The sequence below is a fragment of the Salmo trutta genome, chromosome 2 (assembly GCF_901001165.1).
Source record: "Salmo trutta chromosome 2, fSalTru1.1, whole genome shotgun sequence".
NCBI lineage: Eukaryota > Metazoa > Chordata > Actinopteri > Salmoniformes > Salmonidae > Salmo > Salmo trutta.
In genome coordinates, this window is record NC_042958.1 from 46,033,480 (window position 1) to 46,046,115 (window position 12,636).

Below are 12,636 nucleotides of genomic sequence, written 5' to 3' on the forward strand. Positions count from 1 at the left end.
AACAAACAGTACCAATACAGTGCACTACTTTTGAACATGGCCCATTTTGCTCCGGTCAAAAGTAGTGCACTATGTAGTGGATTAGGGTGCCATTTCAGCACTAGCGGTTCGGGGGGGGGGCATTTCCCTGTGACAACAATTTTAGACCCCCTTGTGCCCCCCTAAATGTGGAGTATGAAATAATTTTTACATAACTAATTTTTGCTATCGTTCTTTTTTTACATCCGTTATTAGACAGTGGCAACGATGATGATTATGAACATGGTATTTTGCCTGCTAATGCCTGCAATGCAGTGAACAAAACAATATGACAACAATAACGTCTAATGTAACTGGCTCCTCTAACAGTACAACTGGCCCCAGCTTGGCCCCCCCAGTTGAAATGGTCTAGAACTGCCACTGCATTTCAGACACATTCATAAAGTCTGAAACTACAAAAAAAAAACAGTCAAGATTTCACACCTCCTGACCTTTATAAAGGATTAGAGTGTAAAGACTAAGGCCTCTGCAAATTACAAGACCGGAACATAAAACAAACCAAACACCACAGACATACTGATCCGTTTGGACAGGTATGAATTGGTTCCCAAGCAGTGGAGTTGATCAGGTGAGTCCCACCTCAAGGACAAGTCCAGGTAGTTCCTCCCTGTTTCGGCTCGTTAGTTTCCGTTTCGTGCCCTAATGAACGAGACCCCGCTGTCCTCCAGCCGTCCATCCGTGTGTCTACGGAGCAATGAACACTGTCAGGGTTACCTCCTCACCTCCCTCACCCAATGAGGTAACTGTGTGGTCCTGAAAAGAATCCCCTTGTTTGTAAATCCACCAATCACCTTCCCTAGTCCCTACGCATGTGTCCCCCTCCTTCCTGTTTCAGCATGAAGTGAGGCTCTAACAGTTCAGACAGGAAGTAGTCCCTGTTAATGGCAGGGGATGTGTTGAGGGCATATTGACTTGTAAAGTAGTGAGGGCGAGCAGTGGCTTCACCGTCAGTCAGTTGTCCACCTTCACAGGGCCTGAGTCGGGGTTAGATGGTTCCTCAGTGCTGGGCTCTACCCTGGGATCAACAGGCTCTACCCTGGGATCAACAGGCTCTACCCTGGGATCAACAGGCTCTGATGGAGCCCACACTCCTCTCACTCCACTGTCCTCCTCCTCTCCATTTACTATCTTCTCCCACTGGCCAAGGTTCTCCCTGTGGAAACAATCAGAATACCAAAAGGCTTTTTACTACTAGCTCTGACTTTGCTGTTGCTTGATTGTCCCTAGCTATCTGAAGATGAATGGACTAAATGTGACTGTTATATGTGGTTGTCTGACCTAGCTATTTGAATGCTGTATGCCACTCTGGATAAAAGCAGCTGTTAAATGACTACAATAGAAATGTAAAGGGAAGTAGATTGTGTCTATCTCTGTGTGTGTATCTGTTTGTGTGTGTGTGTGTGTGTGTGTGTTCATCTGCGTTTGTGTATATATATATATCTCTGTGTGTGTGTGTGTATGTGTGTATATATCTGTTTGTGTGTGTGTGTGTGTATCTCTCTGAGTGTGTGCGAGTGTGTATCTGTTTGTGTGTGTGTGTGTGTGTGTGTGTGTGTGTGTGTGTTTCTCTCTGAGTGTGTGCGTGTGTGTGTGTGTATATATCTGTTTGTGTATGTGTATCTGTTTGTGTATGTGCATCTCTCTGAGTGTGTGCGTGTGTGTGTGTGTATATATATCTGTTTGTGTGTGTGTATCTGTTTGTGTGAGTGTGTATCTGTTTGTGTGTGTGTGTGTGTGTGTGTGTGTGTGTGTGTGTGTGTGTGTGTGTATATACACATTTGAAGTCGGAAGTTTACATACACCTTAGCCAAATACATTTAAACTCAGTTTTTCACAATTCCTGACAATTTCCTGTCTTAGATCAGTTAGGATCACCACTTTATTTTAAGAATATGAAATATCAGAATAATAGCAGAGAAAAATGTATTTCAGCTTTTATTTCTTTCATCACATTCCCAGTGGGTCAGAAGTTTACATACACTCAATTAGTATTTGGTAGCCTTGCCTTTAAATTGTTTAACTTGGGTCAAACGTTTCAGGTAGCCTTCCACAAGCTTCCCACAATAAGTTGGGTGAATTTTGGCCCATTCCTCCTGACAGAGCTGGTGTAACTGAGTCAGGTTTGTAGGCCTCCTTGCTCGCACACGCTTTTTCAGTTCTGCCCACAAATGTTCTATAGGATTGAGGTCAGGGCCTTGTGATGGCCACTCCAATACCTTGACTTTGCTGTCCTTAAGCCATTTTGTCACAACTTTGGAAGTATGCTTGGGGTCATTGTCCATTTGGAAGACCCATTTGCGACCAAGCTTTAACTTCCTGACTGATATCTTGCGATGTTGCTTCAATATATCCACATAATTTTCCATCCTCATGATGCCATCTATTTTGTGAAGTGCACCAGTCCCTCCTACAGCAACGCTCCCCCACAACATGATGCTGCCACCCCCATGCCTTACGGTTGGGATGGTGTTCTTCGGCTGGCAAGCCTCCCCCTTTTTCCTCCAAACATAACACTGGTCATTACGGCCAAACAGTTCTATTTTTGTTTCATCAGTCCAGAGGACATTTCTCCAAAAAGTACAATCTCTGTCCCCATGTGCAGTTGCAAACCGCAGTCTGGCTTTTTTTTGGCAGTTTTGGAGCAGTGGCTTCTTCCTTGCAGAGCCTTTCAGGTTATGTCGATATAGGACTTGTTTTACTGTGAATATAGATACTTTTGTACCCGTTTCCTCCAGAATCTTCACAAGGTCCTTTGCTGTTGTTCTGGGATTGATTTGCACTTTTCGCACCAAAGTACGTTCATCTCTAGGAGACAGAACGCGTCTCAATCCTGAGCGGTATGACGGCTGCGTGGTCCCATGGTGTTTATACTTGCGTACTATTGTTTGTACAGATGAACGTGGCACCTTCAGGCATTTGGAAATTGCTCCCAAGGATGAACCACATTTGTGGAGGTCGACAATTTTTTTTTCTGAGGTCTTGGCTGATTTCTTTTGATTTTCCCATGATGTCAAGCAAAGAGGCGCTGAGTTTGAAGGTAGGCCTTGAAATACATCCACAGGTACACAACCAATTGACTCAAATGACGTCAATTAGCCTATCAGAAGCTTCTAAAGCCATGGCATCATTTTCTGGAATTTTCCAAGCTGTTTAAAGGCACAGTCAACTTAGTGTATGTAAACTTCTGACCCACTGGAATTGTGATACAGTGAATTATAAGTGAAATAATCTGTCTGTAAACAATTGTTGGAAACATGGCTTGTGTTATGCACAAAGTAGATGTCCTAACCGACTTGCCAAAACTATAGTTTGTTAACAAGAAATTTGTGGAGTGGTTGAAAAACGAGTTTTAATGACTCCAACCTAAGTGTAGGTAAACTTCTGACTTCAACTGTACATGATGTGTGTGTAGTCCATGTAATATATAATGTGTGTAGTCCATGTAATATACGGTGTGTGTAGTCCATGTAATATATGGTGCGTAGTCCATGTAATATATGGTGTGTGTAGTCCATGTAATATATGGTGTGTGTAGTCCATGTAATATATGGTGCGTAGTCCACATAATATATGGTGCATAGTCCATGTAATATATGGTGTGTGTAGTCCATGTAATATATGGTGTGTAGTCCATGTAATATATGGTGTGTAGTCCATGTAATATATGGTGTGTGTAGTCCATGTAATATACGGTGTGTAGTCCATGTAATATATGGTGTGTAGTCCATGTAATATATGGTGTGTGTAGTCCATGTAATATATGGTGCGTAGTCCATGTAATATATGGTGCATAGTCCATGTAATATATGGTGTGTGTAGTCCATGTAATATATGGTGTGTGTAGTCCATGTAATATATGGTGTGTGTAGTCCATGTAATATATGGTGTGTAGTCCATGTAATATATGGTGTGTGTAGTCCATGTAATATATGGTGCGTAGTCCATGTAATATATGGTGTGTGTAGTTCATGTAATATATGGTGTGTAGTCCATGTAATATATGGTGTGTGTAGTCCATGTAATATATGGTGCGTAGTCCATGTAATATATGGTGCATAGTCCATGTAATATATGGTGTGTGTAGTCAATGTAATATATGGTGTGCGTAGTCCATGTAATATATGGTGTGTGTAGTCCATGTAATATATGGTGTGTGTAGTCCATGTAATATATGGTGTGTGCAGTCCCTGTAATATATGGTGTGTGTAGTCCATGTAATATACGGTGTGTAGTCCATGTAATATATGGTGTGTAGTCCATGTAATATATGGTGTGTGTAGTCCATGTAATATATGGTGCGTAGTCCATATAATATATGGTGCATAGTCTATGTAATATATGGTGTGTGTAGTCCATGTAATATATGGTGTGCGTAGTCCATGTAATATATGGTGTGTGTAGTCCATGTAATATATGGTGTGGAGTCCATGTAATATATGGTGTGTGTAGTCCATATAATATATGGTGCGTAGTCCATGTAATATATGGTGTGTGTAGTCCATGTAATATATGGTGTGTGTAGTCCATGTAATATATGGTGTGTGTAGTCCATGTAATATATGGTGCATAGTCCATGTAATATATGGTGTGTGTAGTCCATGTAATATACGGTGTGTGTAGTCCATGTAATATATGGTGTGTAGTCCATGTAATATATGGTGTGTGTAGTCCATGTAATATACGGTGTGTAGTCCATGTAATATATGGTATGTAGTCCATGTAATATATGGTGTGTGTAGTCCATGTAATATATGGTGCGTAGTCCATGTAATATATGGTGTGTGTAGTCCATGTAATATATGGTGTGTAGTCCATGTAATATATGGTGTGTGTAGTCCATGTAATATATGGTGTGTAGTCCATGTAATATATGGTGTGTGTAGTCCATGTAATATATGGTGCGTAGTCCATATAATATATGGTGCATAGTCCATGTAATATATGGTGTGTGTAGTCCATGTAATATATGGTGTGCGTAGTCCATGTAATATATGGTGTGTGTAGTCCATGTAATATATGGTGTGGAGTCCATGTAATATATGGTGTGGAGTCCATGTAATATATGGTGTGTGTAGTCCATATAATATATGGTGCGTAGTCCATGTAATATATGGTGTGTGTAGTCCATGTAATATATGGTGTGTGTAGTCCATGTAATATACGGTGTGTGTAGTCCATGTAATATATGGTGTGTGTAGTCCATGTAATATATGGTGTGTGTAGTCCATGTAATATATGGTGTGTGTAGTCCATGTAATATATGGTGTGTGTAGTCCATGTAATATATGGTGTGTGTAGTCCATGTAATATATGGTGTGTGTAGTCCATGTAATATATGGTGTGTGCAGTCCCTGTAATATATGGTGTGTGTAGTCCATGTAATATACGGTGTGTAGTCCATGTAATATATGGTGTGTAGTCCATGTAATATATGGTGTGTGTAGTCCATGTAATATATGGTGCGTAGTCCATATAATATATGGTGCATAGTCTATGTAATATATGGTGTGTGTAGTCCATGTAATATATGGTGTGCGTAGTCCATGTAATATATGGTGTGTGTAGTCCATGTAATATATGGTGTGGAGTCCATGTAATATATGGTGTGTGTAGTCCATATAATATATGGTGCGTAGTCCATGTAATATATGGTGTGTGTAGTCCATGTAATATATGGTGTGTGTAGTCCATGTAATATATGGTGTGTGTAGTCCATGTAATATATGGTGCATAGTCCATGTAATATATGGTGTGTGTAGTCCATGTAATATACGGTGTGTGTAGTCCATGTAATATATGGTATGTAGTCCATGTAATATATGGTGTGTGTAGTCCATGTAATATACGGTGTGTAGTCCATGTAATATATGGTATGTAGTCCATGTAATATATGGTGTGTGTAGTCCATGTAATATATGGTGCGTAGTCCATGTAATATATGGTGTGTGTAGTCCATGTAATATATGGTGTGTAGTCCATGTAATATATGGTGTGTGTAGTCCATGTAATATATGGTGTGTAGTCCATGTAATATATGGTGTGTGTAGTCCATGTAATATATGGTGCGTAGTCCATATAATATATGGTGCATAGTCCATGTAATATATGGTGTGTGTAGTCCATGTAATATATGGTGTGCGTAGTCCATGTAATATATGGTGTGTGTAGTCCATGTAATATATGGTGTGGAGTCCATGTAATATATGGTGTGGAGTCCATGTAATATATGGTGTGTGTAGTCCATATAATATATGGTGCGTAGTCCATGTAATATATGGTGTGTGTAGTCCATGTAATATATGGTGTGTGTAGTCCATGTAATATACGGTGTGTGTAGTCCATGTAATATATGGTGTGTGTAGTCCATGTAATATATGGTGTGTGTAGTCCATGTAATATATGGTGTGTGTAGTCCATGTAATATATGGTGTGTGTAGTCCATGTAATATATGGTGTGTGTAGTCCATGTAATATATGGTGTGTGTAGTCCATGTAATATATGGTGTGCGTAGTCCATGTAATATATGGTGTGTGTAGTCCATGTAATATATGGTGTGGAGTCCATGTAATATATGGTGTGTGTAGTCCATATAATATATGGTGCGTAGTCCATGTAATATATGGTGTGTGTAGTCCATGTAATATATGGTGTGTGTAGTCCATGTAATATATGGTGTGTGTAGTCCATGTAATATATGGTGCATAGTCCATGTAATATATGGTGTGTGTAGTCCATGTAATATACGGTGTGTGTAGTCCATGTAATATATGGTATGTAGTCCATGTAATATATGGTGTGTGTAGTCCATGTAATATACGGTGTGTAGTCCATGTAATATATGGTATGTAGTCCATGTAATATATGGTGTGTGTAGTCCATGTAATATATGGTGCGTAGTCCATGTAATATATGGTGTGTGTAGTCCATGTAATATATGGTGTGTAGTCCATGTAATATATGGTGTGTGTAGTCCATGTAATATATGGTGTGTAGTCCATGTAATATATGGTGTGTGTAGTCCATGTAATATATGGTGCGTAGTCCATATAATATATGGTGCATAGTCCATGTAATATATGGTGTGTGTAGTCCATGTAATATATGGTGTGCGTAGTCCATGTAATATATGGTGTGTGTAGTCCATGTAATATATGGTGTGGAGTCCATGTAATATATGGTGTGGAGTCCATGTAATATATGGTGTGTGTAGTCCATATAATATATGGTGCGTAGTCCATGTAATATATGGTGTGTGTAGTCCATGTAATATATGGTGTGTGTAGTCCATGTAATATACGGTGTGTGTAGTCCATGTAATATATGGTGTGTGTAGTCCATGTAATATATGGTGTGTGTAGTCCATGTAATATATGGTGTGTGTAGTCCATGTAATATATGGTGTGTGTAGTCCATGTAATATATGGTGTGTGTAGTCCATGTAATATATGGTGTGTGTAGTCCATGTAATATATGGTGTGTGTAGTCCATGTAATATATGGTGTGTGTAGTCCATTTAATATATGGTGTGTGTAGTCCATGTAATATACGGTGTGTGTAGTCCATGTAATATACGGTGTGTGTATTGTACAGTATGTAACTCACTTGCAGGCTTCTAGAAGAGGGCTGGAAGGGGGGAAGAGCTCAGATAAGGTAGTATAACATGGGAGCGCAACAGCATTGTAGAAGCCCACCTAGAAAAACAGAGAAGGAGAATCCAGTAGAGGGGAGGGAACAAGGGCAGAGGGAAGGGAACAAGGGCAGAGGGAAGGGAACATCTTGCCAGAATGAGACACAGCCCAGGTAATGTTCTTCTTAGTGTGTGTGTGTGTGTGTGTGTGTGTGTGTGTGTGTAGTTCTTACCTGCCCCTGAGGAACCTCTTCCTTCTTATCTCTGTCCATCATAGGGATGGGCTGTATACCTATCTTCTTCATCTCATCCCCCTGTAGAGGAGAGGAGGAGAGGAAGAGGAGATAAAGGAGGGAGAGAGAGGGGAGGAAGATGGAAGAAAGAGATGAGGTAGAATGGAGGAGGTTATTGAGATTAAAGAACAAAAGAAAGTGACACCTGATGATCTTTTGAGTACTATGATCATTCCTTTGTCATAATCTATTCAGAATCATATAGAATGAAGGAATTGATTAACTCTACAAAGCAGTAGTACACTCTTAGAGAGAAAGCTGCTCTCTAGAACCTAAAAGGGTTCTTCGGCTGAAAATAACTATTTTTTTTGTTTCAAGTGGAACCCTTTTACTAATACAAGGTTCTACGTGGAACCCTTTCACCACTAAAATATTCTACGTGGAACCCTTTCACCACTAAAAAGTTCTAAGTAGAACCCTTTCACCACTAAAATGTTCTAAGTAGAACTCTTTCACCACTAAAAGGTTCTAAGTAGAACCCTTTCACCACTAAAAGGTTCTAAGTAGAACTCTTTCACCACTAAAATGTTCTAAGTAGAACTCTTTCACCACTAAAAGGTTCTAAGTAGAACTCTTTCACCACTAAAAGGTTCTAAGTAGAACTCTTTCACCACTAAAAGGTTCTAAGTAGAACTCTTTCACCACTAAAAGGTTGTTATTGATGAGCACTATGAACCATATGACGAATGAACTCCTTACAACAATTTTTTTTTATATATATTTTTTTACCTTTATTTAACTAGGCAAGTCAGTTAAAAACAAATTCTTATTTTCAATGACGGACTAGGATCAGTGGGTTAACTGCCTTGTTCAGGGGCAGAATGACAGATTTTTACCTTGTCACCTCGGGGATTCAATCTAGCAACCTTTCTGTTACCAGCCCTACACTCTAACCACTAGTCTACCTGCCGCCCTCTACACTCTAACCACTAGGCTGCCTGCCGCCCTCTACACTCTAACCACTAGGCTACCTGCCGCCCTCTACACTCTAACCACTAGGCTACCTGCCGTCCCTACACTCTAACCACTAGTCTACCTGCCGTCCCTACACTCTAACCACTAGGCTACCTGCCGTCCCTACACTCTAACCACTAGGCTACCTGCCGTCCATACACTCTAACCACTAGTCTACCTGCCGTCCCTACACTCTAACCACTAGTCTACCTGCCGTCCCTACACTCTAACTACTAGGCTACCTGCTGCCCCTACACTCTAACCACTAGGCTACCTGCCGTCCCTACACTCTAACCACTAGGCTACCTGCCGTCCATACACTCTAACCACTAGTCTACCTGCCGTCCCTACACTCTAACCACTAGTCTACCTGCCGTCCCTACACTCTAACCACTAGGCTACCTGCCGTCCCTACACTCTAACCACTAGGCTACCTGCCGTCCCTACACTCTAACCACTAGGCTACCTGCCGTCCATACACTCTAACCACTAGTCTACCTGCCGTCCCTACACTCTAACCACTAGTCTACCTGCCGTCCCTACACTCTAACTACTAGGCTACCTGCTGCCCCTACACTCTAACCACTAGGCTACCTGCCGTCCCTACACTCTAACCACTAGGCTACCTGCCGTCCATACACTCTAACCACTAGTCTACCTGCCGTCCCTACACTCTAACCACTAGTCTACCTGCCGTCCCTACACTCTAACCACTAGGCTACCTGCCGTCCATACACTCTAACCACTAGGCTACCTGCCGTCCATACACTCTAACCACTAGTCTACCTGCCGTCCCTACACTCTAACCACTAGTCTACCTGCCGTCCCTACACTCTAACCACTAGGCTACCTGCCGTCCCTACACTCTAACCACTAGGCTACCTGCCGTCCCTACACTCTAACCACTAGTCTACCTGCCGTCCCTACACTCTAACCACTAGGCTACCTGCCGTCCATACACTCTAACCACTAGGCTACCTGCCGTCCATACACTCTAACCACTAGGCTACCTGCCGTCCATACACTCTAACCACTAGGCTACCTGCCGTCCCTACACTCTAACCACTAGGCTACCTGCCGTCCATACACTCTAACCACTAGGCTACCTGCCGTCCCTACACTCTAACCACTAGTCTACCTGCCGTCCCTACACTCTAACCACTAGGCTACCTGCCGTCCATACACTCTAACCACTAGGCTACCTGCCGTCCATACACTCTAACCACTAGGCTACCTGCCGTCCCTACACTCTAACCACTAGGCTACCTGCCGTCCATACACTCTAACCACTAGGCTACCTGCCGTCCATACACTCTAACCACTAGGCTACCTGCCGTCCATACACTCTAACCACTAGGCTACCTGCCGTCCCTACACTCTAACCACTAGGCTACCTGCCGTCCATACACTCTAACCACTAGGCTACCTGCCGTCCCTACACTCTAACCACTAGGCTCCCTGCCGTCCCTACACTCTAACCACTAGGCTACCTGCCGTCCCTACACTCTAACCACTAGGCTACCTGCCGTCCCTCCACTCTAACCACTAGGCTACCTGCCGTCCCTACACTCTAACCACTAGGCTACCTGCCGTCCATACACTCTAACCACTAGGCTACCTGCCGTCCCTACACTCTAACCACTAGGCTACCACTTTACAAGAGTAGAGATGTAGTCGTGAATTTTACAATCGTACCTCGGCCCAGAACTCAGCGTAGATGTCATTAGCCGTGAGTCGCGTGATTGGCCACAGCTTGGTAACGGAGCACAGGTCACATGCTGTCATCATCAGACCAATCACACGGTCCCTGGGGAAAGAAAAGTATATATATATATATATATATATTTATTTTAATGATCTATTTCCAGATGTATCAGAGAAGATGTCCAGTGTGTGTGTGTGTGTGTGTGTGTGTGTCTGTGCCTTGCGCTATGTCTAAAGTGTGTATGTGTGCGACCCCTGACCTCTGACCTGTGTTGGTGGTTGTTGAGGTCCAGTGCTTCCGTGGTCAGTAGCTCAGCTAGCTGTTTGCGGTTGCCGAAGTAGAGTGCCAGGTCTGTAGCGATGATGGCCTTGCGGATGATCTCTAACACCTGCTCGTACTCACTGGAAGTCAGGTTGGAGAAAACATTGTGCCCTTCCAGCTATGGGAAACAAAGAGATCAATAAAAAGCAAAAGCTCCGCTTATGAGGAGTTCGGCTCAGCTTAGGTGGGATAGCCAGAGGGTACATCCTGGGAGTACCAGCTTAGGTGGGATAGCCAGAGGGTACATCCTGGGAGTACCAGCTCAGGTGGGATAGCCAGAGGGTACATCCTGGGAGTACCAGCTCAGGTGGGATAGCCAGAGGGTACATCCTGGGAGTACAGCTTAGGTGGGATAGCCAGAGGGTACATCCTGCGAGTACAGCTTAGGTGGGATAGCCAGAGGGTACATCCTGGGAGTACAGCTTAGGTGGGATAGCCAGAGGGTACATCCTGGGAGTACCAGCTCAGGTGGGATAGCCAGAGGGTACATCCTGGGAGTACCAGCTTAGGTGGGATAGCCAGAGGGTACATCCTGGGAGTACCAGCTTAGGTGGGATAGCCAGAGGGTACATCCTGCGAGTACCAGCTTAGGTGAGATAGCCAGAGGGTACATCCTGCGAGTACAGCTTAGGTGAGATAGCCAAAGGGTACATCCTGCGAGTACAGCTTAGGTGGGATAGCCAGAGGGTACATCCTGCGAGTACCAGCTTAGGTGAGATAGCCAGAGGGTACATCCTGCGAGTACAGCTTAGGTGGGATAGCCAGAGGGTACATCCTGGGAGTACAGCTTAGGTGAGATAGCCAAAGGGTACATCCTGTGAGTACAGTAGGTCCTGGAACGTTCAGGGTAGTTTGGATACTTTGCAGGTTTTTGGGGTCAATTTGAAATTGAAGGTAGTCAATTCAGGAAGTAAATTGAAATTCAATAATTGAAATAGGCCATCTATTTTCAATGACATCTCAATAAATGTCAAAGTAAAAGCTATTTATTTGAACGTTTTTTCCACTTTTGAAGTTTTAAATTCAAATAGCTTTTCTGAATTAAATAGCTTCAATTAGAATTGACCCCAACCCAGGGTACCTGATCATCACCCACCGAAGATTAGGAATTTCAATTGGGAGGGGACAACGTTTAATAACAGAGCAACTGTTAGGGGGAAATGTCTGAGGTGTTAAGATCCTCCTGGGGGAACACTTAGAGGAGAGCTGAGTAAGCGTGTGAGTACAGGGTGTGTGTGTGTGGTAGTCCTACCTGCAGGATGGATACAGTCTGGGAGAAGTGGTGCTGCTCCATTGTAGACGTGCTGTACAGGGCAGCTAGAGGATGGTCAAACTTCTGCAGGTAGGTGTTACTGTATCCTCGATGGTCCAGATCATGACATAGACAGGCTATCAGCAGACCCTTCTTCTGTTGATGGGGGAGGATGGGGGGGAGAGAGAGGGATGGGGGAGAAAGAGGGGATGGGAGAGAGAAAGAATGGGGAGAGAGAGTGGATGGGGAGAGAGAGAGAGGATGGGGAGAGAGAGGGGATGGGGAGAGAGAAGATGGGGAGAGAGAGGGGATGGGGAGAGAGAAGATGGGAGAGATAGAGGTTGAGAGAGAGGGTGATGGGGAGAGAAAGGAGGGAGAGAGAGAGGGAGGGGGAAGAGAAGGGATGGGAGAGAGAGGATGGGGAAGAGAGGGGATGGAGGGGGG

At 43.3% G+C, this 12,636-nt stretch overlaps 1 protein-coding gene across 1 annotated transcript in view; it reads right to left on the minus strand.

Moving 5' to 3' along the window:
• Window positions 1–454: 454 nt before the first annotated feature.
• pde10a (phosphodiesterase 10A) overlaps window positions 455–12,636 on the minus strand; it is a 227,068-nt gene continuing 214,886 nt past the window's right edge. The window contains exons 14-19 of the mRNA XM_029714762.1: window positions 12,193–12,348; window positions 10,886–11,058; window positions 10,610–10,721; window positions 7,901–7,981; window positions 7,643–7,731; window positions 455–1,192 (exon numbers count right to left, since the gene is read on the minus strand). Of these exons, the coding sequence (XP_029570622.1) occupies window positions 991–1,192; window positions 7,643–7,731; window positions 7,901–7,981; window positions 10,610–10,721; window positions 10,886–11,058; window positions 12,193–12,348 (813 nt within the window). The 3' untranslated portion in view covers window positions 455–990. The remainder of the gene's footprint in view (window positions 1,193–7,642; window positions 7,732–7,900; window positions 7,982–10,609; window positions 10,722–10,885; window positions 11,059–12,192; window positions 12,349–12,636) is intronic.